A 24811-nucleotide genomic window follows, 5' to 3' on the forward strand; every position below is an offset into this window, starting at 1 on the left:
TGGTGGTCTACGGACTTCCAGGAGTACCGAAAACCTTTTACTGAAACCTCAAAGGTTCAACAAAAAGAAAACATATAATCGATCCTTTTCTGGGATGGCGCCCAAAATTTGGAACACTCTTCCCCCCGAAACCAGATGGAATGCCTCCTCCGCCGCTTTCAAAAAAGAAGTCAAAGCACTTCTCATGGCAAAATTTACTTGAGCTCTTTTCCTTCAGAACTGAGTTTGCTAGTTCCTGTCTTATTTGACAGCACCATATTGTAATCCCTCTATACCACTATATATGACCTCATCATGGTTTTTATATGTTTGTTCACCTGCTTATTTCTGTTTTTGTTCCTCTTACAGGCTGCTGTTATGTAAAGCGCTCTGATATCCGCAAGGATCTTGTTCGCGCTCTATAAAACTTTCTAAATAAATAAATAAATAAAAAGCAGATTGCTTTTCCACATGGGGAGCAGCATGTTAGCTGCTCCCCGCAATGCCGGCTCCCACAGGAGGCGGGGAGCCAGCTGGGACCGTGGGGGGGATTGGGGACCCCCCCACAGTCTCCAACGAGAGGCTAGGCCCTGGGGGATGGGGTTCCCGGGGGCAGAAGTGGCCCGGGAGGGGGGCTACGCAGCCCCCCTCCATCAAATATTTTTTTTAAAAGGCCCATGCCCCGGGGGATGGGGTCCCCGGGGCAAATTATGGCCTCGGGAGGGGGGCCACACAGCCCCCTTTCCGATTTTTTTTTTTTCAAATATAAAAATTGGAGTCAGGCCCTGGGGGATGGGGTCCACAGGGCCAAAAAAATAGAAAAAGAAGGGGGGCTACACAGCCCCCCTTCTGAAAAAAAGAAGGAAAAAAAAATGGGATCGGGCCGGAGGCCACACCCCCTCCTTACACCACTCTGCAAACGCACCCCTTGGAGCGTTTGCAGAGGGGGAACTAATTCCCCTTGAATACTGGGGGTCCCTGGGGGCCAACTAGCCCACCAGGAACCTCCAGTATGCGCCAGGGGGCTGTGTTGCAGAGAGGTGTAATGAGGCCACACCCCTTTTTACACCTCTCTGCAATGCAGCTCTGTGGCGCTTACTGGAGGTACCTGGTGGCCTAGTTGGCCGCTAGGGGACCTCAGGATTCAAGGGGACTTAATCCCCCAACTTAAAACGCGCCACGGGGCGCGTTTGCACAGTGGTGAAGATAGGGGGCGGGGCCTGAGGTGATACTGTACAAACACGCCCTGTGGCGCGTTGTAAGTTGGGGAATTCATTCCTCTTCAATCGAGAGGTCCCCAAGGGGCCAACTAGCCCACCAGGTACCTCCAGTAAGCGCCACGGAGCTGTGTTGCAGAGTGTTGTAAAAAGGGGCATGGCCTCTGAACACCTCTCTGCAACGCAGCTCCCTGACGATTACTGGAGGTACCTGGTGGGCTAGTTGGCCCCCAGGGGACCGCAGGATTGAAGAGGAATTAATTCCCCAACTTAAAACGCGCCACAGGGTGTGTTTGCACACGTCACCTCAGGCCCCGCCCCCTTCCTTTACCATTGTAAAAATATTCCTCTAAAATCAGCCGAACTACGAATTCCGATTTACCAACCTGTTATCAGGAGAGAACCCAGGGCTGCATCTTTTAGACCAGCACTGACCCTGAAAAGTAATTCTAAGCGTACTTACCAGTAACTTGTATTTCCTTCCAAAGGAATCCATTGTGTGGTTTTCAGCAGAAAAGTTTCTAAGTGTCCATTTTTGAAACGTACGAATATTCCTCTAAAATCAGCCGAACTACGAATTCCAATTTACTCACCTGTTATCAGGAGAGAACCCAGGGCTGCATCTTTAAGACCAGCACTAACCCTGAAAAGTAATTCTAAGTGTACTTACCAGTAACTTGTGTTTCTTTCCATGGGAATCCATTGTGTGGTTTTCAGCAGAAAAGTTTCTAAGTGTCCATTTTTGAAACGTACAAATATTCCTCTAACATCAGCCGAACTATGAATTCCGATTTACTCACCTGTTCTCAGGAGAGAACTCAGGGCTGCATCTTTTAGCCCAGCACTGACCCTGAAAAGTAATTCTAAGCGTACTTACCAGTAACTTGTATTTCTTTCCATAGGAATCCATTGTGTGGTTTTCAGCAGAAAGGTTTCTGTGTCCATTTTTGAAACTTACAAATATTCCTCTAAAATCAGCCGAACTACGAATTCCGATTTACTCACCTGCTATCAGGAGAGAACCCAGTGCTGTATCTTTTAGACCTGCACTGACCCTGAAAAGTAATTTTAAGCGTACTTAACAGTAACTTGTATTTCCTTCCATAGGAATCCATTGTGTGCTTTTAAGTAGAAAAGTTTCTAAGTGTCTATTTTCACAAACTAAAAATATTCCTAAAAATCGTCTGTATGACTTAAACACATTCTTTCAACTGTTTACAGGAGATTCACCTGTGCTGGATCCAGGATCCACCACTGAGTAAGAAAAAGTAACGATAACAGTACTTACCTGCTAAGTGAATTTTCTGCTATAGGATAACATTGGTGATTCTATGTGAAATTTTTTCTAAGTGTCAACTTTTAAAATACAATAATAATCCTTAAAAATCACCACTGTAACCAAAACACTTTTACTCAACTGTTTACAGGAGATGTCCAAGGACTGAATCTAGCATCCAGTCCTGTGGTTAGAAAAGTAATCCATAAAGTAACTAATTGCATTTGACTAGAAATTCACATTGAGCTCAATGTTGCTTTGTGTTTGAAATGTTGTTGCCCATTGCAACAACTGTAACTACTGTACTTCAAAGTCTATTGCCTTTTTGCAAAGTATTTAAACTAAAGTAATTCATTCTGAGAAAGTATATTTTGTATTGTAATGTATAATGTAATTAAAAAATAAAATATCTAAAAATAAACAGTTTAAACAATGTAGTAAATCAGTATAAAAAAATCAGTATAACAATTAATACATTAAAAATTGTCATTTACAAAACCTTTGAAATTCACTGAAAAAACCATAGGTTTCAGGCCTGATATAGTTAGGAATTAGCATTTAAAAACCTTTGAAATTCACTGAAAAAACCATAGGTTTCAGGCCTGATATAGTTAGGAATTAGCATTTAAAAAACCTGTGAAATTCACTGAAAAAAACATAGGTTTCAGGCCTGATATAGTTAGGATTTAGCATTTAAAAAACCTTAGAAATTCACTAAAAAAACAATAGGTTTTAGGGGTGTTATAGTTAGCTGAACATTTCACTCTAATAAAACCATTGAAATTCCTCCGAAATAGTTAGTTGTACTAACTACATCTTGCGCGCCCGCAATCCACTGCTGATAATGTCACATATTACATCATTCATGACATGGTCAGTGACATCACTGATGACATCTCAAATGACATCACTGATGACATCATCCACGTGACAATCAGATACACCTCATCATACACTAGTATAACCTTTCATCACTCACTGTAAAATAGAGAGTGCCAGATTTAAAACCATTGACACACCAATACAAGTTTCTAAACACTCACTCAGTGATTCCTAGATCTATACGCACATCTAATCACTTACCTATAGATTCACTCATACATGCTGTCAATGATCAATTTATTTATTTATTTATTTTATTTTGAAAGTTTTATAGAGCGCGAACAAGATCCTTGCGGATATCAGAGCGCTTTACATAACAACCAACTGTAAGTTGAACAAACAAAAGTATGCAAGTAACAATCATATAAAACCACAATTCGTGCAAATATAGAAGGAGGATTAAACATGGTAGTGTATATTATAACAGGATCTAAAGAACCCGGGCCTGAGTAGATAGTGCTCATGTAAATTTTGCCATGAGAAACACTTTAACTTCTTTTTTGAAAGAAGCAGTAGAGGTATTCAGTCTGGTTTCAGGGGGAAGAGTGTTCCATATTTTGGGCGCCATCCCTGAAAAGGACCGTTTATAAGTTTCCTTTTTGCTGAACCTTTGTGGTTTCAGTAAAATGTTTTCAGCACTCCTAGAGGACCTTAGACCACCAGAGATCGTCAGTTTCTGCGTGAGGTAGCTGGGAGTGCTGTGATGTAAGGCTTTATGAGTCATGCACGCAACTTTTAGGTGGATTCTAGCTTCGAATGGTAGCCAGTTCAAGGTTTTTAAGTCCGGGAAAATGTGTGCACTTCTTTTTGAGCCGGTGATGAGTCTTGCTGCAGCGTTGATAGATGCTCTTATGGGCGCTGTTGCAGCTTTAGGGAGGCCACATAAGGAGACACTTCCGTACTCCACACAAGGGATAACTAGAGCTTGTACTGCCAGCTGGAAGTCCTCGACTGGCAGGAAGGGTTTCAGCTTCCTCAGTGTATTTATCTGGAAATTAGCTCCCTTTGTAGTGTTACTGATGTGTTTTTGCATCGTGAGGTTGCTGTCAAGAGTAATCCCGAAGAATTTTGCTGAGTCCACGATAGTTGGTTGAACGTTGAAGGCGGTAAGCTGTTTGCCCAAGTCATGCATTAAGGGGACTTTGACCGGTGGTACTATGAGGAGGAATTCTGTTTTTAGTGCGTTCAGTTTGAGATGATTTTCTGATAGCCAAGACTGGGTGTTCTTGAGAGTGGAGTTAAGCATCTTAATGTCTTCTAGGGAGTTGATCTTGAGATATAGTTGTGTTTCGTCCGCATACATATGAAATTATACATTGGATGCCTGTAGGATTTCAGTGAGAGGTTCCATGAACAAGTCAAATAAAGTTGGCGACAGTGAGGACCCTTGCGGCACCCCAAGTGTTACAGGAGAGGAATTGGAGAGCGTGTTGTTGACCTTGAATTTTTGTGTACGGTTATGGAGGAAGGAGGTAAACCATTTTAACACTGTGCCTGACAGACCCATTCTATGCTCCAGGAGATCTATTAGTTTCTGACGTTTGACCGTATCAAAGGCTGAGGAGAGGTCTACCAGGATGAGTAAGCACGATCCATTCTGGTCAAGGATTTGTAACGCATCATCAATAATGTGTGTCATGGCTGATTCAGTGCTGTGACCAGCTCTGAAACCTGATTGGTGTTAATAGTCTTTATCAATAGAACACTATCAAATATACTTATACACCTATATCGACATTACACACCAGCACACATCCTAATCACTTATGAAGTCATCCTACTCACTTATGCAAGCAATGGATCAAACTTACTTTTACTTAGCTATACACTTATAAAAACACCACTTCATCTATTCATATAGATAATAGCTCATACTTAGTGTGTTTTAAAATCACTATTACAACTATACAGTTATCCATACAGTCACTCATACAATCACTGTGTCTTATGTATACTTATTTATATACAACAACTGACACATACACTTGCTTTTATTTTTCTAGTTTGTTGGACATGTACCATTGAGACATATATTTGCTCATCGCCACACCCATAAAGATATTCACTCACCCAAACAACTGTTATACCATGTAGTTTTAACTTCATATACCTACTGAATCAACTATTCACACATCTTTGGGCAGTCACACACCCCCCACCGAACCACACACACATTCACTCTCCCATACAAATAGTCAGTTAACGAATCAATAAATAATATAGACTTTCACGTAGCTAGTAATCAACTAGTGCAGCAGTTTACACAACAACTGACAAAGTGATACAGATATTCACACAGTTTAGTCACTATCCAATATATGTAGTGAGACACTATAAATTAGTTGAGTAAACAGTCAATCACACTGCTACTAAATCCTCCATCCATCAGTGATGTCATCAGTGATATCACTGACCATGTCATTAATGATGTAATATGTGACATCATCAGCAGTGGATTGCGGGCGCGCGAGATGTTGTTAGTACAACTAACTATATCGGAGGAATTTTAATGGTTTTGTTCGAGTGAAATGTCCAGCTAACTATAACACCCCTAAAACTTATTGTTGTTTCAGTGAATTTCTAAGGTTTTTTATATGCTAATTCCTAACTATATCAGGCCTAAAACCTATGGGGGCAGATTTATGTTAGACTTGCGCATCTTTTACGCCGCCATTGCGTCACTTTTGTGACGCAGCGGCGGCGTAAACCATGCGCCATGTTGCGCCTTATTTACAACGTGACGCATCTAGGGAGATGCGTCACGTTGTAAAGCCCTGCGCTACATTAAACCTGCGTCAGGTTTAATGTATGCAGGGTAGGCGTTCCATCGGAAAAAGCCTCGGAAAAGTGACGCAGTGAAATCTACAAGAAGCAGGCGTAAGGCATGACGCAGCATGTTAGGTATGGGCAGCCCCTAAACATTGCTGGAGTTGCGTCGTGCTTGCGACATGACTCCAGCAATGCGCCGCCCTTACGCCATCAAATGCGTCACGCATCTGTTTATCCTTGCGCCACGATGCGCTGCATTGTAAATGCGGCGCATCTGTGGTGGCGCAAGGGTAAACTTGCGTGACGCATCTTTCCTAGCGCATCCCTGCTGATTTGCAGGGATGCGCCAGGAAACATAAATCTGCCCCCTGGTTTTTTCAGTGAATTTCGCAGGTTTTTTAAATGCTAATTCCTAACTATATCAGGCCTGAAACCCACGTTTTTTTCAGTGATTTTCAAAGGTTTTTCAAATGCTAATTCCTAACTATATCAGGCCTGAAACCTATGGTTTTTTTCAGTGAATATATATATATATATATATATATATATATATATATATATATATATATATATATTCACTGAAAAAACCATAGGTTTCACACACGTTATAGTTAGGAATTAGCATTTAAAAAACCTTGCAAATTCAGTTAAAAAACCATAGGTTTAACACATGTTATAGTTAGCTGGAAATTTTACTGATAAAAAACCAATGAAATTGCCCCGTTATAGTTAGTGCAGGCAACTATAACTCACGCGACCGCAATCCTCTGCTGATGACATATGTGTCTTTATGAAAAAAAAATATTTGTAATATATGTATAGCTAAAATTTAATGGAAGAAGACATGGGCAAATAAGTGTCTAAATACAGTATTAGCATCAGCAGAAGATTGCGGTCCCGTGAGTTATAGTTGCCTGCACTAACTATAACGGGGCAATTTCATTGGTTTTTTATCAGTAAAATTTCCAGCTAACTATAACATGTGTGAAACCTATGGTTTTTTCACTGAATTTGCAAGGTTTTTTAAATGCTAATTCCTAACTATAACGTGTGTGAAACCTATGGTTTTTTCAGTGAATTTGCAAGGTTTTTGAAATGCTAAGTTACTTTACGCCATTCGTGGCGTGCGCACCCACTTAACGCAGTTCGTTCCGTGCGTGCACGGTGCGCTTCGCGCACCATGCGCACCGCGCGCCCACTTTACGCAGTTAGTGCCGTGCACGCACGGTGGGCACGCGGTGCGCTACACGCACCGCGTGCCCACGTTACGCTAGATGGGCCATGTACGCACGATGCGCTTTGCGCACCGTGCGCACATGGAGGACATATGATGCGCTTCGTTGTGAAAGGTAATATTTTACTTTTTCCTATGTGTGATATGCCATGCACGAATGGTGCCCTTAGGGCACCATTTGCACATGGGGAGGGGAGAGTATGGATATTTTTTTTTTTTTAAATAATTTTTACCGTACACGTACGGTACGCGTAATCGGCGAAATTATCGAAAAAATTAAAATTCCGTTTTTGGCCTTGGGGGATCTTTGAGGACTCACTCAACATGGCTAGGTGCTTAGGAGCTGTCTAAACAGCCCCTTTACATGTTTTTGGCCTTTGTTTTTTAACCCCCTCTCAGACTGCGAGAGAGAAAATGGCGGCCGCCGCTTCCTGGTTTCGACCGATTCGAATGTTTACTAAGATCTAACAGCCAATCAGAATCGCGCTCGCGCACGGCGGCGTGCGCGTACGGTAAGCGAACCGTAAGCGCACCGTAAGCTGGCTCAGATATATATATTGATTTAAAGGCTATTTTCTCAGAATCTACTGAACAGATTTACACCAAACCTACAAAAGGCACTTCCTTGACCTGTAGACTACCTCTCTGCCAAATTTCAAGGAACTCTGTTCAGCCGTTCGGGCTGTAGCTGTGTCTAAAGGTCCTATGGAAAAATGCATGGGAAAAACGCGTTTTGGGACCCCCTTTTATCTCAGCCCCCGCTTGACGAATCCCCCCGAGACTTTCAGGGTAGGAGCGGAGCGTAGCGCCCCATTAGTTTTGAAAATTTCACGAGGATTCGTCAACCGGCGCCAAAGTTATTCCAAATAGAATGTTGCGGTTTTCCTATGGAAACAGGGTCCTAACTATAACTACCTACTGGCGACCGCCAGTAGGTAATATATATATATATATATATATATATATATATATATATATATATATTTGCTTTCTTATTCTCTAACCAGAAATTTAACTTGTTGTATTCAATCTCTGCTTTTAGGAACTCATCTTACTGCTTGGAAGCCGTCCTTGCACTGACAGTTGTTACGAGCCCAGCGGACTCCTTCGCTGAACTTGCCTATGTGCAAAATGTCTTCACTTTAACAAGCGGGCACATTTTTTGCCCCAACCTCAATGATTTTATCATGATGGATGCGAACTGGAAGCTGAAGTGGTACAAGGTACAACTCTTACTCTGTACTCCTATGATTGTGTTTCATGCCAATTGGCCCACTAAGGCACCAGAGCCACTGTCACTGTGGAACATGTTTAAAAGTATGTTGTATAACCCAATGGGACATGTATGTGTTGGGTGAGAGAAGTATATCTGTCCCTGTAACTTCTGCCTGAAGAATTTTACCATGGTGAGAGATCTTTTCCCTTTTAGAAAAATGTGCAGCTGCCATCATATTCCATTTAAAGTTCTTCATCCTTACACAAGATCATTGGGACAGATTCTCCTTCTGAACTCTCACCACATCTGGGTCTTTCTCAGTTCCTTATTTCCAAGGGGCTTTCCACCCAGTCACATAGCTGCACATTTTCAGGTAAATTAACTCCTCGACAGACATGTTATGATTTACACCTTAACAGATAATCATTTTTCAAAATTATATTCCTTTGCATATTTCAGGACCCTTGTCACTTCGATAAGAGAATATTTAAATGACAAATCACAGTGACGCAAAAAGCGTATTCAATGTTTCATTCAATAAAATGGGTTGTAGAACTTAAACTAATTAGCTTGTATTAGAGCAATTACCAAACAATTCGTACTGTAAGCCAGAGTCTGTCAATACATTTGCGGTACAAGGTTCCATCACCACGTGCTATGTAGTACTCCAATCTGATAATTGCTAACTTTAATAAACACGTGTTTTCTTTAAGCAGTTTCTACTTCCTCTAACCTGCACTTAGTCTTTCTTTTCCAATTGTGGTTTGTGAAATTGAATCGAAAATATTGAAGAAAGCAATTGAAATTCAGTCTCTAGTGTGTCCTATCAGCATGAAGTTTTTGTAGTTTACAAATCCAACATACCTACGCTGTAATAATATTTGAGTAACAGTTGCCCCCACCGTTATGATTTAATAATTTCACAGAACTAAGAGTGTAACTGTTTCCAAAAATGTCCTGCTTCTATAAAATGATGTGGCACTGCGGATGTCTTGTCAGGATCTTGCAGGATTTATGCTCAATAATCCGTTGAATTAATATCCTGCAATATTGTCCGACATAGGCTCTCCGACATGGGCATGTCAGTCAGGGCTGCACTGGGATTACAAAACCGGCCCCAAGTAACAACAAGCATTTTCAATGCAATCGGTCTCGCCTTTGGGACCTTATATGTATTTAGCTATGCAGCACATTGGGTTCTGAAACATCTACTGTTCTTTAACATCGAAGGAAAGTAAGCACCAAACTGCGTGACACGCCAGGTATGGGAACACATGGAGAGAAATATTGTCTTTCAGCGGGAGATGGTATAGTCCAAAGCTCTGTTTTTCATTAAAAAAATCAGGGCCTTCGGTGGTCATATCACTGAAAATACAAGATTTGAAAAAAATATTATTTTCTACGGGTGCTCGTGGAAGACAATTTCTATGGACTGGAATCTAGCGCAAGTGATTCTGGTATTTTACTTACCTCTGCTGGTTGTTTTCTAGAAAGAAAATTAAATAGAAGCAGTTGCCAGAAAAATTAAAAAAACAGAAAGTCCCTCAGCAGAAAGCAATTCTGGTATTTCACTGACCTCTACTAGTCGTTTTCTATCAAGACAGTTAAATAGAGGCAGTTGAACAAGCAGAAAGCAATTCTGGTATTTTACTGACATCTGCTGGTCGTTTTCTATCAAGACAGTTAAATAGAGGCAGTTGAACAGAAAAGAAGTCCCTAAGTGGAAGGAAACAAGTCCCAGGGCTGATATCCAGAGCCCACAAAGTACATACACATATGATTTTATACTAATGTATACACAAGAGGTCTCGAATGCTCGACCTAAAAACGGCCCGACCAGTGTAAAACTGGACCCCATCCTTATGGCCCATCAGGAAACGCCCGGTGCCCACTACGGCTAGTCCGGCCCTGATGTCAGTTGGTACACATCTTTCTGTGAACTTTAACTACCATAATCCCTAATTGCTATAGACGCTTTGGAGTTTTTAATTGTTCCTCATGATATTCCAATTTTTATGAATAATATTTTTGATGATATGGCTGTATGGTAACGTGTTTCATTCTGTTCTATGCATTTTCCCAATTTTCATTTTGTAATGGTTTAATGCCATATATTTAGTGACATATAGTATCTGTTCCAAGATTATGCAAATTTTCATCCAGAAGATTGAAGAAAAATCTCCAATACAGTAAACTTTAGAGATTACAGCTTTTATTTTCACAGTAGACAGCAACCCTTCAGACTCTTCACTGCTTACTAAGCTAAGCTAAACAGATGTATATACACCATTCTTAAGGCATAAAGCTGCTCAAACCAGGTATCTTGCATAAACATTGACTTTAGCAAACAAGCACAAACAATTGCATTACACAGTCATGCATGTTATTGATTCTAGTGCTCTAGGTCACACAGAACACAATGCTCTTGCACACTCACCAATGATCATGCATCAACATCCAACCGAGGGGACAAACACAGCAGACATCACCTACTTGTCTATTTCAGTAGGACAATTGGACACAAACACACCTCTTGGTCAAATTATTCCTGACACACAAGCACATGTTCACACTGTATTGTGGACTGTATTTAATGAAATTAGTAAACATATTCTCAAGAGAATGCTTCCAGAACGTGTAGCTTGTAAAGCTGTTGTGAGAAGTTGGCCTGGCATATGCTGGTCACTAGTCATAGTGGCCAACTTGCACCAGTCCACTTCGACTCTTATGGTAGATAGGTTTAAGACAATCTTTTAAAGAAAGCTATAATAGCGGTAGCTGTGGAGAGCAGCCTTCAGGCTAAGTCTCAGGGGAATGTAAAGCAGCTTGTTTTAACTTATAATCTCTTGAATTACCAAATGAAAGGACACCACACAGGTATATATATCAAATATATATGTATTTATTTCTAGACACACTCTACTAATCTCTTTATGAGATTAGAAGCCAGGAACACATTCAAATATCAACGTTTCACAATAAGTTAAGCACAAATATGGCTGGGGCCCTATGGGTGTACCAGACCATATACTAAAAAAATGGGTTAAGAAGGTCAACTTGCAAAATGACAAGGCCTAGGGCCTGGGGAATCGCTGGGGCTTCACTACTGCTGTGATAGCAGGTAAGTAACAGGCCCACGGGAGACGCGTGCAGTGTGTTAAAACAGCCGCGGGTTCCCTATTGATTACAATGGAGCAAGTCGTGGTTTGATTTTTAAAGTTTTAGGGTACTTCGAGGAAGTCAACAAGCAAGCCACATACAAGGTAAGTAATTCGAGGGCCAACACACACTAGGGCACTGGAGTGCACAAGTTACCTCACCCAGGGAAGCCGGGTGCATAGGTGTCTTTTGGTGTCGGGTCGCGTCGCTGTTTTCTATGGAGACCAAAGAAGACTTGCTGCTTGCGTCGACTGAAGAAGTGTCCGGTGGAATCCAAGGGTGGATTCAAGATGGAGGTGACCTGAAAATTGAAGGGGCAGTGTTCAAAGTCACTTGCCAGTAACCGGTGGCCAGGAAGATGGATGACCACAGATGTCGTGTGATTTCAGGTCGTCGATGGTGTTTTGACTCTTCACTCACGAGGTCCAGGAGAGATCGACGATGACCAGCAGCTGGATTCAGAGAGTCCCACAATGTCTGCAGCTGACTGCCATGTTGGCAACCAGATTGGAGCCAACAAGCCTTGGCAACCGCAAGTCTCATGTAAAGTGAAGAAAGTCGATGGTGCAGACCAGCAAGGTCTGAGGGACTAACCCAGCAAGGGTAAGTGAGGGCAGGCCTGGAGCAACCAGGGGAGCTCTTTGAGTTGATGAGAAAGTCTTCGGGGGACCCACAAGCCAACGGGCAAGGGGTCGCAAAGATGCCTCTTCAGGAAATGCTTCACAGGAGCCCACGGTCACTCGGGATGGGATAGGCCTCTGATTTTCACTGCAAAAATTGCTGGAGGCTTAGGCAACAAATGGTCCAATGCACAAGTTCATAGAATGTCGTGAAGGGGTTGCACTTGACAATAGTGCACGGTCCCCGGGTATTGCTGTTCCTCATCACTCGTGGGCTCCACTCACCACAGCTTTGCTGGGGACTCACAATGGCCATTGAGAAGTCAGGAAATCTACTTTTGGGGGCAGTGCACATTGCCTGCTTGAGGTCATCACATGCCTTTTGACAGCTAGCTGTCCACTAAACCTTTTTTGGCATTTTCTCTGAGGTCAGATCATTTAAGGGGGTCACTATGGATCCATATCCCTTAACAAACCTCCTATAGTACCCAGTCAGGCCTAAAAAGGCTCTAACCTGTGTCTGGGTTGTTGGAGCTACCCATTCCATTATGGTCTGGATGTTGCTCTGCAATGGTTGAACCTGACCTTCATCTACAAGGTGGCCCAGGTACACAACCTGACTCTGCCCTATCTGGCACTTAGTGGCCTTGATAGTGAGGCCTGCTTTTTGCAGGGCCTCCAAAACATTCCTGAGGTGGACCAGGTGATCCTGCCAGGTGGAACTAAAGACAGCAATATCATCAAGATAAGCTCAGCAATAAGTTTCCATACCAGTCAGAACTTTATTCACCAACCTCTGAAAAATGGCAGGTGCATTTTTCAAGCCAAAGGGCATTACCACAAAGTGATAGTGCCCACCAGGGGTTGAAAATGCTGTTTTGGCCTTGGCATCATCAGCTAACTTAATTTGCCAATAGCCAGCTGTAAGGTCAAATGTACTGAGATACTTGGCTGAGGCCAATGTGTCTATTAGTTCATCTGCCGTGGGTAGGTATTGGGTAGGCATCAGTCCTGGTGACTGCATTGAGGCCTCTGTAGTTAACACAAAACCTCATTTCTTTCTTACCACCCTGGGTATGAGGTTTAGGTACAAGAACTACTGGGCTAGCCCAAGGGCTATCTGAAGGCTCAATAACACCTAGTTCCAACATTTTCTGGACTTCAGCCCTGATACAGTCCCTGACATGGTCAGGTTGCCTGTAGATGTTACTCTTTACAGGCAGATTGTCTCCAGTGTCCACCTAATGGGTGCACCAGGAAGTCTGACTTGGGGTCAGGCTAAACATGTGTCTAAACTGTTGCAGAACTTGTCTGCATTCAGTTTGCTGATGCTCAGTGAGGCTGCTTGCCAAAGCAACACCATCAACTGAGTCCAGGGTTCTGTGAGAGCAGGTCAGGGAGAGGGTCACTCTCCTCCTCCTGGTCCTCATCAGTTGCCATGAGCAAGCCCATATGTAGGAGAGTAGGGTCTGCTATCCTATGGTCACCCCAATTTTTGCTTTTTGCTTCACTGGTTTTTGACATACTGAGGCTGTGGGCCTGCTAATCAGACCCCCAGCCTGCTGTTCTCTCTACTAAATTGACTATGCCCTTTAGGTGCATAACCCATTGGAATTAGGTCACCCTGTAAGCCCCTGTACCAGTGTACACTAGGTACCCAGGGCATTGGTGTATCTAAGGCCTACCAGGGGCTGAAGCATGTATTGTGCCACCCCTGGCCTGGCCTAACAATTTGACACAACTGGCTGATCACTCAGCTGGGGTAAGTTGGTGTATCCACCTCTTACTTAGGTGTAGTATACCTATACCTAACCTTAAATGGGACACATGTTAACCTATAAGTCACTCCTATGGCAGGCCTTAACAATCCTGAAGGCAGAGTGCTTGGTTTCATGTGAGATGGTGCTCTGGCATGAGCTGAGCCTATCTGCAGTAGTCGGAACAACTTCCTTCTACCGTTTCCAGATATCGCCATACCATATACTCTTAAGTGCATTCTGAACCTCGCGGTTAAATGCTATCTTTGGTTTGGCTTTATCAAAACATGTCGAGTAAGGTGTCATACGAATTGGAATACTAACCCCTCGCCAATTCTGGCGACGGGGTTAGCATTCCACCCTTCTAGAGGGACACAACATGTACAGATCCTGAAACCCAGGTAAAATCAGACATAGCCTCAGCTCCACAAAATGGACGCTGCCACCACCGACACAAGTCTGCCCTCCTGCTGCTGGGAGTCCTTCCAGCTTGGGAGACGTGGGCAAAGGGTTTCCTGCCAGGGGAGGTGCAAGCACCACCCCAGACAGGATTTTGTGTATTGGTCAGGTAAGGCTTGAATGGAATCAGACATGCTTGAGGCTCACAAGGAGCCTCGGTGCATATGCCAGTTCAAACCGGACCTGGGGCGAGCTGGACAAAGGATTGGGGGTGTAATCACCCCCCTTCCTGGTCCCACCCTTAGGGAGGGACCTAGCAGGTAGTCCGGCCCCTAGAATCCGCTTAAAGGTAGGAGCTGTGTCCTAAGACTTCAGACATCCTGGAATCAACTTGAAACTAAGAAGACGGGAACTTCGACGTTCTGCTGCACAGAAGACTGAAGGAAATCTCCCCTATGGTCAGGGAGTGACCATCTTGCTAACGCAAGCACCATCCAGCAAATCGACGTCTGCTTTGCCGCCGCCTCCCGCCCGAGCCCGAGCCCAGAGACTGACAAGAACTGGACCTCCAGACCTCTCACCGCCCGATCCGCAGTCCCTGCAAAGAAGGAACCCGTGGAGGCACCGAGACACGTGGAGCCAGCCATCTTGGAAGACACTCGACAAGCTGCAAGCGCGACAACAGAGGGTCCCTCCGAGTTGTGCTTTGGGTCCTGAGAAGCCCAACATCCGAGCAGCATCTGCACCAAAGGTGAGCCCTCCAGCATCTCCACGATCTGCGTGGGGCCCCTCTGCACTTTGCAACTCGACGCGCCTACCGAGTCCTTGGCCCATTGGCTAGTGGCCATCTTGGCGACCCTTTTTGAAAACTACATTGCTGGTCTGGTTACTCCAGACTGGCCCCTGCTTCCCTCCATAGGAGCAGCCCCTCTGACCTTGCTGGTCAGAGTTACAAGCTTTCTTCAATTCCTGCGACTCCTGCTTTTGCCAAGGCTTGTTTGCTTCTTTCAAGTCGCCGACACCGCCGACAGCGAGAGCCTGCGTGGGACAGCTCGTGAACTGACTCCTGGATGTCGTTGACCTTCAGGGACCACGTGGCTGCAGATACAAGCTACACCTCTTCACCTATTTGCACCCGATGTCGCCTGGTACCTACCTGGTGCCACGCTGGTCACTGGCTAGTGACTGTGAACCCTGTCCCCTCTGCTTACAGGTCTTCTACACTTCTGATCCACCCTTGGATCCACCGCATCTCTTCTGGACCGACCGCCTGCAGCATCTTTGTCGTCAGGCTCCATTGAACAGATACACGAAACCCGACGCACTTCGAGACCTATGCACCTGCTTCCTGTGGGTGAGGTAAAGCTGCCACTCCGGTGCACAAGTGTAGAGTAACATCTCTAATGTCTAGGTTTGAAGTCTTGATTTCGTAGTCCAACCAGAAGACCCTTCTAGCAGTAACTTTTGAACTTTTACGCACCCATTGAAAACCTATGGGAGCCCGCGTGTAACTTTCCTCACTGCACACGCGACCCGTGGACCTCCTGGTCACTAACTAAAGTTAGCTCCTTGTAGGCCCAGCGATTCTAGAGGCCCTAGGCCTTTTCCCTTTCCTGTTCGTGGTACTTATACCACTATTTTAGTATATGGTTTGAGCGGCCACCAGGGCCTATCCATATAAAGTGCAACTTCTGTATATTGTGATACTTTCTTGTTTAACGATTTGTGCTCCTGTGCTCATAAAGAGTCTAGGGGATACTTTGAGTAATAAATGCATATATATTTTGAATATATATCTGTGTGGTGTCCTTTCATTGGTATAAAGGGGGGTTACATATGGTAAAACAGCTTGCTTTACATGCCAAAACGAGTTTAGACTGAAAGACTGCTTAGCCTACGCTACCACTAGGGCAGCTGGTCCGAAAAGGTTGACTTACAACCACACCATAAGGGTTGCTTGGCATGGTACAAGGTAGTCACTTTAATTAGTGAACATCATATACCAGGCCAACTTCTCACATTGGTGAGCAGCGGTTGGGATTTGAGCTTGCTGTGTTTTACCTCTGTAATCTCTTTGTTACCAATTGAAAGATCATACAGGTACCTTTAGGTACATATAAAACTAGATAGTTATATACTTAAGTTCTACTGAACTTAGTTGTTGTAGAGCAAAGGGAGTAGCACACCCTGACTACAACTACTAGATAGGTTTAGTAGGAAAACCCAAGTGTAGGTAGTTGCAACACATCCACCCACACTTAAGAGCAATGGCTGGGGCAGAGGGGTCCAACGTACCCATCTCTGTCGAGAGTGACCCCCAGAGGGCACCATCCATCTTTGCTACCCTAAACCAAAATGAGCTCAGGCAGTTGGCTAATTCCAGGGGCCTTAAACAGCCCAGGAACCCTACCTCTGCTGAACTCAGAGAACTCTTGCAAACTGATGAAGATCAGAGAGCTCTCAAGAAAGCCTCCCAGTTAGGCCCCTTAGGGACTGGAACAGGAGGCCCTCCTTCTGAAGATGCTACTGAAGCACCCCTGCCTAACAGTCGCCCCTTAGTTGAGAATCAGCCTACAGATGATGAGGATCAGGATAGGGACAAGGATGGCAAAGGGGATGAGTCTGATAGTAGTAGTAATTCTGATGGGAGAAATAGCCCAGTGCCAAGTGTTATACTTGGCTCAGCTAACTTAAGGTCACTAGGGAATGACAATGGGTTTCTCCCATTTAATCTCCCAGTGGACTTAACCAGGGGTTTGGGAGACAGAGGAATCACTCAGGTGGTTCTGATGCCTCTCATGCCTCTAGAGGCTCTCAGGGTCATTCCAGAAGAAGGATGACCAGCCCTCAGAGGAGGGAGCATGAGGCCAGAATGCAGGAAGCTCAGCTGAGGATCAGGAAGCAGGAGCTAGAAGTAGCCCTGATGGAAGAGAAACTGAACAAGGCTAGGCAACCTAGAGAGAGTGGGTCTATACCCACTGGTGGCAGCATTGTCCCTAAGGACAAAGATAGGGTCTTTGATGATAGGAACCTGTCCAAGGTTGTGCCCCCCTACAAAAGTGGGGATGATATCCACAAGTGGATGACTGCTCTTGAGAGAGCCAGCAAAGTACAGCAGGTTCCTGAGGACCAGTGGGCAGCAATCTTATAGCTCTCCTTTGAAGGTAGAGGCAGAGATAGACTCCTCACTGTTAGAGAGGAGGATGTCAGAAACTACAGAGCCCTGAAGAGGGGTCCTGGTTGATGGGTTAGGCTTAACCACTGAACAGTACAGGTTAATGTTCAGAGATACCCAGAAGACACAGACTCAGGACTGGTCTGAATATATTGAATGTGCCACTAAGGCTTTGGAGAGTTGGTTGCTGGGGAGTAAGGTTTCAGATTATACAGGATTGTACAATTTGATGATGAGAGAACAGATTTTAAATAACTGTCAAAACCAGCAACTGCATCAACACTTGGTTGACTCGGATCTGACCTCTCCCCAAGAATTGGGAAAGAAGGCAGACAAATGGGTCAGAACCAGGGTTAAGCAAAAGAACCAGAACCAGGGCCAAGGGGGTGATCAGAAGAAAACAGACCAAAAGGGTAATGATCAGAAATCTAAAGACCAGAAGTCTTCAACAGGGCCCCAAACTAGTACTAATGAGGGTGGGTCCCAACAAAAAGGAAAGAAGAAAGAAGGTCCAAAGAAACCCTGGTGCAAATCTTGCAAGAATACAACTCACTGGACTAGTGATTGTAAGAAGGGTGGAGCCCCCAACACTGTTGCCCCTAAGGCACCTGCTCCCAGTAGTACTGTTAGCAGTGTTGGTCCCCAGACAAAGGGTGTAGTGGGAATCACTATGGGAACTGAAGGAGATTCTGACTTAGACAGAACCCTTACACAGGCAGTCTTGATCTGTGATGGGGACATGGATTTGTCCCTGACTGTGAGCCCCAGTAATCTGGGCAAGTACAGACAGACTCCATTGATAAATACAACAGTGGCTCTAGCCTACAGGGACACGTGTGCCAGTGTCACTATGGTGACACCAAGCTTAGTGGGTCCTGGACAGTACATACCAGGTGAGAATTACCTGGTGACCAATGCCAGCAATACCACTACTTCCCATAGTGTGGCTATTGTTAACTTCTCATGGGGAGGGGTAACTGGCCTCAAAAGGGTTGTGGTTAGTGCAGACCTCCCAGTAGAATGTTTGTTGGGCAATGACCTAGAGAGTTCTCTATGGTCAGAAGTGGAGTACAGGACACATGCAGAGATGTTAGGGATATCACCACATGTCCTTGCTGTGACCAGGTCACAGGCCAAAAAGTGCCTTACTGAACCTCAGGTCTTGGATCCTGGAACAATGGACCAAGCACCTACCAAGAAGAAGAACAGGAGGGTTAAGGCTGTGCCTTCCCCCCTGCCTCCAAGTGATGATCAGTCTTCCCAGGAGGATGATCTAGAGAACCCTGAAGGAACTGTCCCTGAAGAGCTTGAACCTGACCAGGTTGAGTTTCTGGGGACAGGGGGACCTTCCAGGGCCGACTTGGGGCAGGCTCAGTTATCCTGTCCATCTCTTGAACCCCTCAGACAGCTGGCTGCTGCTGAGGCTGCTGGGAATGCTCAAGGTACCCATAAAGTGTATTGGGATGATGGGCTCCTTTATTCAGAGGCTAGAGACCCAAAACCTGGTGCAACCAGGAGGTTGGTTATACCTCTGCAATTTAGGGGCTTCCTTCTTACCTTGGCCCATGATATTCCTCTAGCAAGACACTTAGGCCAGAACAAGACTTGGGACAGGCTTGTCCCTCACTTTCACTGGCCTCACATGAATGAAGATACCAAGGAGTTTTGTCGCTCCTGTGTGACCTGCCAAGCCAGTGGCAAATCAGGTGGCACAACAAAGGCCCCCTTAATACCACTACCTGTGGTGGGGGTCCCATTTGAAAGAGTGGGAATAGATATAGTGGGTCCCATGGATCCCCCCACTGCATCTGGGCACCGATTTATACTGGTGGTAGTGGATCATGCCACCAGGTATCCAGAGGCAATTCCCCTTAGGACCACAACAGCTCCTGTTGTGGCCAGGGCCTTACTGGGAGTAGTCTCCAGAGTGGGGTTTCCTAAGGAGGTGGTTTCTGACAGCGATACCAACTTCATGTCAGGATACTTGACAGCTATGTGGAAGGAATGTGGTGTCAACTACAAGTTCACCACTCCTTATCACCCACAATGCAATGGGCTTGTTGAGAGATTCAACAAGACCCTAAAGGGTATGATCAAAGGATTACCTGAAAAGCTCAGGCGAAGATGGGACATCCTTCTACCCTGCCTTCTGTTTGCTTATAGAGAGGTCCCACAAAAAGGAGTTGGCTACAGCCCCTTTGAGTTGTTGTTTGGGCACCCTGTAAGAGGCCCCCTATGTCTGGTGAGGGAAGGATGGGAGTTACCTCTCAAAAAGCCTAAACAAGACATAGTGGACTATGTACTTGGTCTCCGCTCCAGGATGGCTGAGTACATGGAGAAGGCATCCAAAAACCTTGAGGCAAGCCAGGCCTTACAGAAAGCTTGGCATGACCAAAAGGCTGTCTTGGTTGAGTTTCAGCCAGGACAGAAGGTATGGGTGTTGGAGCCAGTGGCCCCAGCAGCACTCCAAGACAAATGGTCTGGACCCCATACAATCCTGGATAAGAAGGGAGAGGTTACCTACTTGGTGGACCTAGGCACTCCCAGGAGTCCCCACAGGGTACTCCATGTTAACAGGTTAAAAGCATGTGTTGACAGGGCAGACATGGGCTTGCTCATGGCTACAGATGAGGGACAGGAGGAAGAGAGTGACCCTCTCCCAGACCTGTTGTCTCAGAACCCTGAAGATGGTTCAGTTGAAGGAGTGACCCTTGGAGGCAACCTCACTGAGCATCAGCAAATTGAATGTAGACAAGTTCTACAATCATTTCAGCATATGTTCTCACTGATACCTAGTCAAACTGACTGGTGTACCCATGTGGTGGACACCGGTGACAGTCTTCCTGTGAAGAACAAACTTTACAGACAACCTGACCATGTCAGGGACTGTATAAAGGCTGAGGTACACAAAATGCTGGAACTGGGTGTCATTGAGCCCTCAGAGAGCCCCTGGGCTAGCCCAGTGGTTCTGGTCCCCAAACCTCACACCAAAGATGGCAAGAGAGAGATGAGGTTCTGTGTGGATTACAGAGGACTCAATGCTGTCACTAGGACAGATGCACATCCTATTCCAAGGGCAGATGAGCTCATAGCTAAACTGGCTTCTGCTAAGTTTTTGAGCACATTTGATTTGACAGCTGGCTATTGGCAAATCAGGTTAGCTGAGGAGTCCAAGGCCAAAACAGCATTTTAAACCCCAGGAGGACACTACCAATTTTTGGTGATGCCCTTTGGTCTGAAGAATGCACCTGCCACCTTCCAAAGGTTGGTGAATCAAGTCCTTACTGGGTTGGATAACTTTTGTGCAGTATATGTTGATGACATTGCTGTCTTTAGCTCCACCTGGGAGGATCACCTGATCCACCTGAAGAAGGTACTGGAGGCTCTGCAAAAGGCAGGCCTCACTATCAAGGCTACTAAGTGCCAGATAGGGCAGAGTAAGGTTGTGTATTTGGGCCACCTTGTAGGTGGAGGCCAAGTTCAACCACTGGAGAGCAAGATACAATCCATCAAGGACTGGTCTCCTCCAACCACCCAGACTCAGGTCCGAGCTTTCTTGGGCTTGGCTGGGTACTACAGGAAGTTTGTTAAGAACTATGGGTCCATTGTGACTCCTCTTAATGATCTGACATCCAAAAAGATGCCCAAAAAGGTTCAGTGGACAGTAAGCTGCCAAAAGGCATTTGATGACCTGAAGAAGGCCATGTGCTCTGCACCTATCCTGAAAAGTCCTGATTACTCCAAAGAGTTTATTGTCCAAACAGATGCTTCTGAGTTGGGTGTGGGAGCTGTGCTGTCACAACTTAATGTAGATGGTCAAGACCAACCCATTGCTTTTATTAGCAGAAGGTTGACCCCCAGAGAGAAGAATTGGTCAGCTATTGAGAGGGAGGCCTTTGCTGTGGCGTGGGCCCTGAAGAAGCTGAGGCCATACTTGTTTGGCACTCACTTCAAGATTCAGACCGACCATAAGCCCCTCTTGTGGCTAAATCAGATGAAGGGTGAAAACCCCAAACTGCTTAGGTGGTCCATTTCCCTACAGGGGATGGACTTTACAGTGGAGCACCGGCCAGGTACAGACCATGAGAATGCAGATGGTCTCTCCAGGTACTTCCACTTAGGACATGAAGACCAGACTGGTCAAGGCTAGTTTAATGTCCCTGCGTTTGGGGGGGGGGGGGTTGTGTAGGAGAGTAGGGTCTGCTATCCTATGGTCACCCTAAATTTTTGCTTTTTGCTTCACTGGTTTTTGACATACTGAGGCTGTGGGCCTGCTAATCAGACCCCCAGCCTGCTGTTCTCTCTACTAAATTGACTATGCCCTTTAGGTGCATAACCCATTGGAACTAGGTCACCCTGTAAGGCCCTGTACTAGTGTACACTAGGTACCCAGGGCATTGGTGTATCTAAGGCCTACCAGGGGCTGAAGCATGTATTGTGCCACCCCTGGCCTGGCCTAACAATTTGACACAACTGGCTGATCACTCAGCTGGGGTAAGTTGGTGTATCCACCTCTTACTTAGGTGTAGTATACCTATACCTAACCTTTAAATGGGACACATGTTAACCTATAAGTCACTCCTATGGCAGGACTTAACAATCCTGAAGGCAGAGTGCTTGGTTTCATGTGAGATGGTGCTCTGGCATGAGCTGAGCCTATCTGCAGTAGTCGGAACAACTTCCTTCTACCGTTTCCAGATATCGCCATACCATATACTATTAAGTGCATTATGAACCTCGCGGTTAAATGCTATCTTTGGTTTGGCTTTATCAAAACATGTCGAGTAAGGTGTCATACGAATTGGAATACTAACCCCTCGCCAATTCTGGCGACGGGGTTAGCATTCCACCCTTCTAGAGGGACACGACATGTACAGATCCTGAAACCCGGGTAAAATCAGACATAGCCTCAGCTCCACAAAAGGGACGCTGCCACCACCGACGCAAGTCTGCCCTCCTGCTGCTGGGAGTCCTTCCAGCTTGGGAGACGTGGACAAAGGGTTTCCTGCCAGGGGAGGTGCAAGCACCACCCCAGACAGGATTTTGTGTATTGGTCAGGTAGGGCTTGAATGGAATCAGACATGCCTGAGGCTCACAAGGAGCCTCGGTGCATATGCCAGTTCAAACCGGTCCTGGGGCACACCAGCCCCAGACCTGGGGCGAGCTGGACAAAGGATTGGGGGTGTAACCACCCCCCTTCCTGGTCCCACCCTTAGGGAGGAACCTAGCAGGTAGTCCGGCCCCTAGATTCCGCTTAAAGGTAGGAGCTGTGTCCTAAGACTTCAGACATCCTGGAATCAACTTGAAACTAAGAAGAAGACGGGAACTTCGACGTTCTGCTGCACAGAAGACTGAAGGAAATCTCCCCTATGGTCAGGGAGTGGCCATCTTGCTAACGCAAGCACCATCCAGCAAATCGACGTCTGATTTGCCGCTGCCTCCCGCCGGAGCCCGAGCCCAGAGACTGACAAGAACTGGACCTCCAGACCTCTCACCGCCCGATCCACAGTCCCTGCAAAGAAGGAACCCGTGGAGGCACCGAGACACGTGGAGCCAGCCATCTTGGAAGACACTCGACAAGCTGCAAGCGCGACAACAGAGGCTCCCTCCGAGTTGTGCTTTGGGTCCTGAGAAGCCCAACATCCGAGCAGCATCTGCACCAAAGGTGAGCCCTCCAGCATCTCCACGATCTGCATGGGGCCCCTCTGCACTTTGCGACTCAACGCGCCTACCCGGTCCCTGGCCCGTTGGCTAGTGGCCATCTTGGCGACCCGTTTGAAAACTACAATGCTGGTCTGGTTGCTCTGGACTGGCCCCTGCTTCCCTCCAAAGGAGCAGCCCCTCTGATCTTGCTGGTCAGAGTTACAAGCTTTCTTCAATTCCTGCAACTCCTGCTTTTGCCAAGGCTTGTTTGCTTATTTCAAGTCACCGACACCGCCGTCAGCGAGAACCTGCATGGGACAGCTCGTGAACCGACTCCTGGATGTCGTTGACCTTCAGGGACCACGTGGCTGCAGAGACAAGCTACACCTCTTCACCTCTTTGCACACGACGTCGCCTGGTACCTACCTGGTGCCACGCTGGTCACTGGCTAGTGACTGTGAACACTGTCCCCTCTGCTTACAGGTCTTCTACACTTCCGATCCACCCTTGGATCCACTGCATCTCTTCTGGACCGACCGCCTGCAGCATCTTTGTCGTCAGGCTCCATTGAACAGATAGACGAAACCCGACGCACTTCGAGACCCATGCACCTGCTTCCTGTGGGTGAGGTAAAGCTGGCACTCCGGTGCACAAGTGTAGAGTAACATCTCTAATGTCTAGGTTTGAAGTCTTGATTTCGTAGTCCAACCAGAAGACCCTTCTAGCAATAACTTTTGAACTTTTACGCACCCATTGAAAACCTATGGGAGCCCGCGTGTAACTTTTTGTCACTGCACACGCGACCCGTGGACCTCCTGGTCACTAACTAAAGTTAGCTCCTTGTAGGCCCAGCGATTCTAGAGGCCCTAGGCCTTTTCCCTTTCCTGTTCGTGGTACTTATACCACTATTTTAGTATATGGTTTGAGCGGCCACCAGGGCCTATCCATATAAAGTGCAACTTCAGTATATTGTGATACTTTCTTGTTTAACGATTTTTGCTCCTGTGCTCATAAAGAGTCTAGGGGATACTTTGAGTAATAAATGCATATATATTTTGAATATATATATGTGTGGTGTCCTTTCATTGGTATAAAGGGGGGTTACATATGGTAAAACAGCTTGCTTTACATGCCAAAACGAGTTTAGCCTGAAAGACTGCTTAGCCTACGCTACCACTAGGGCAGCTGGTCCGAAAAGGTTGACTTACAACCACACCATAAGGGTTGCTTGGCATGGTACAAGGTGGTCACTTTAATGAGTGAACATCATATACCAGGCCAACTTCTCACACCATGTGAGCCCTGTCGACATATGGCTTAAGTCTGTTGACATGGAGCACCCTAAGGGGGCTCCTGGGAGCTCCCAAATCCACCAAATAGGTGACTTCTCCCTTTCTCTTGACAATTGTATGGGGGCCACTCCATTTGTCCTGGAGAGCTGCTGGGGCCACAGGCTCCAACACCCACACTTTCTGGCCTGGCTGA

At 45.8% G+C, this 24811-nt stretch overlaps 1 protein-coding gene across 1 annotated transcript in view; it reads left to right on the plus strand.

Annotated features, from left to right (window-relative positions):
* LOC146805509 (interleukin-1 receptor type 2-like) overlaps nt 1-24811 on the plus strand; it is a 119125-nt gene that overhangs the window by 23341 nt on the left and 70973 nt on the right. Inside the window, exon 4 of the mRNA XM_085620510.1 lies at nt 8400-8580. Coding sequence (XP_085476636.1) covers nt 8400-8580 — 181 coding nt within the window. The remainder of the gene's footprint in view (nt 1-8399; nt 8581-24811) is intronic.

Source organism: Triturus cristatus, chromosome 8 (assembly GCF_964204655.1).
Source record: "Triturus cristatus chromosome 8, aTriCri1.1, whole genome shotgun sequence".
Taxonomy (NCBI): domain Eukaryota; kingdom Metazoa; phylum Chordata; class Amphibia; order Caudata; family Salamandridae; genus Triturus; species Triturus cristatus.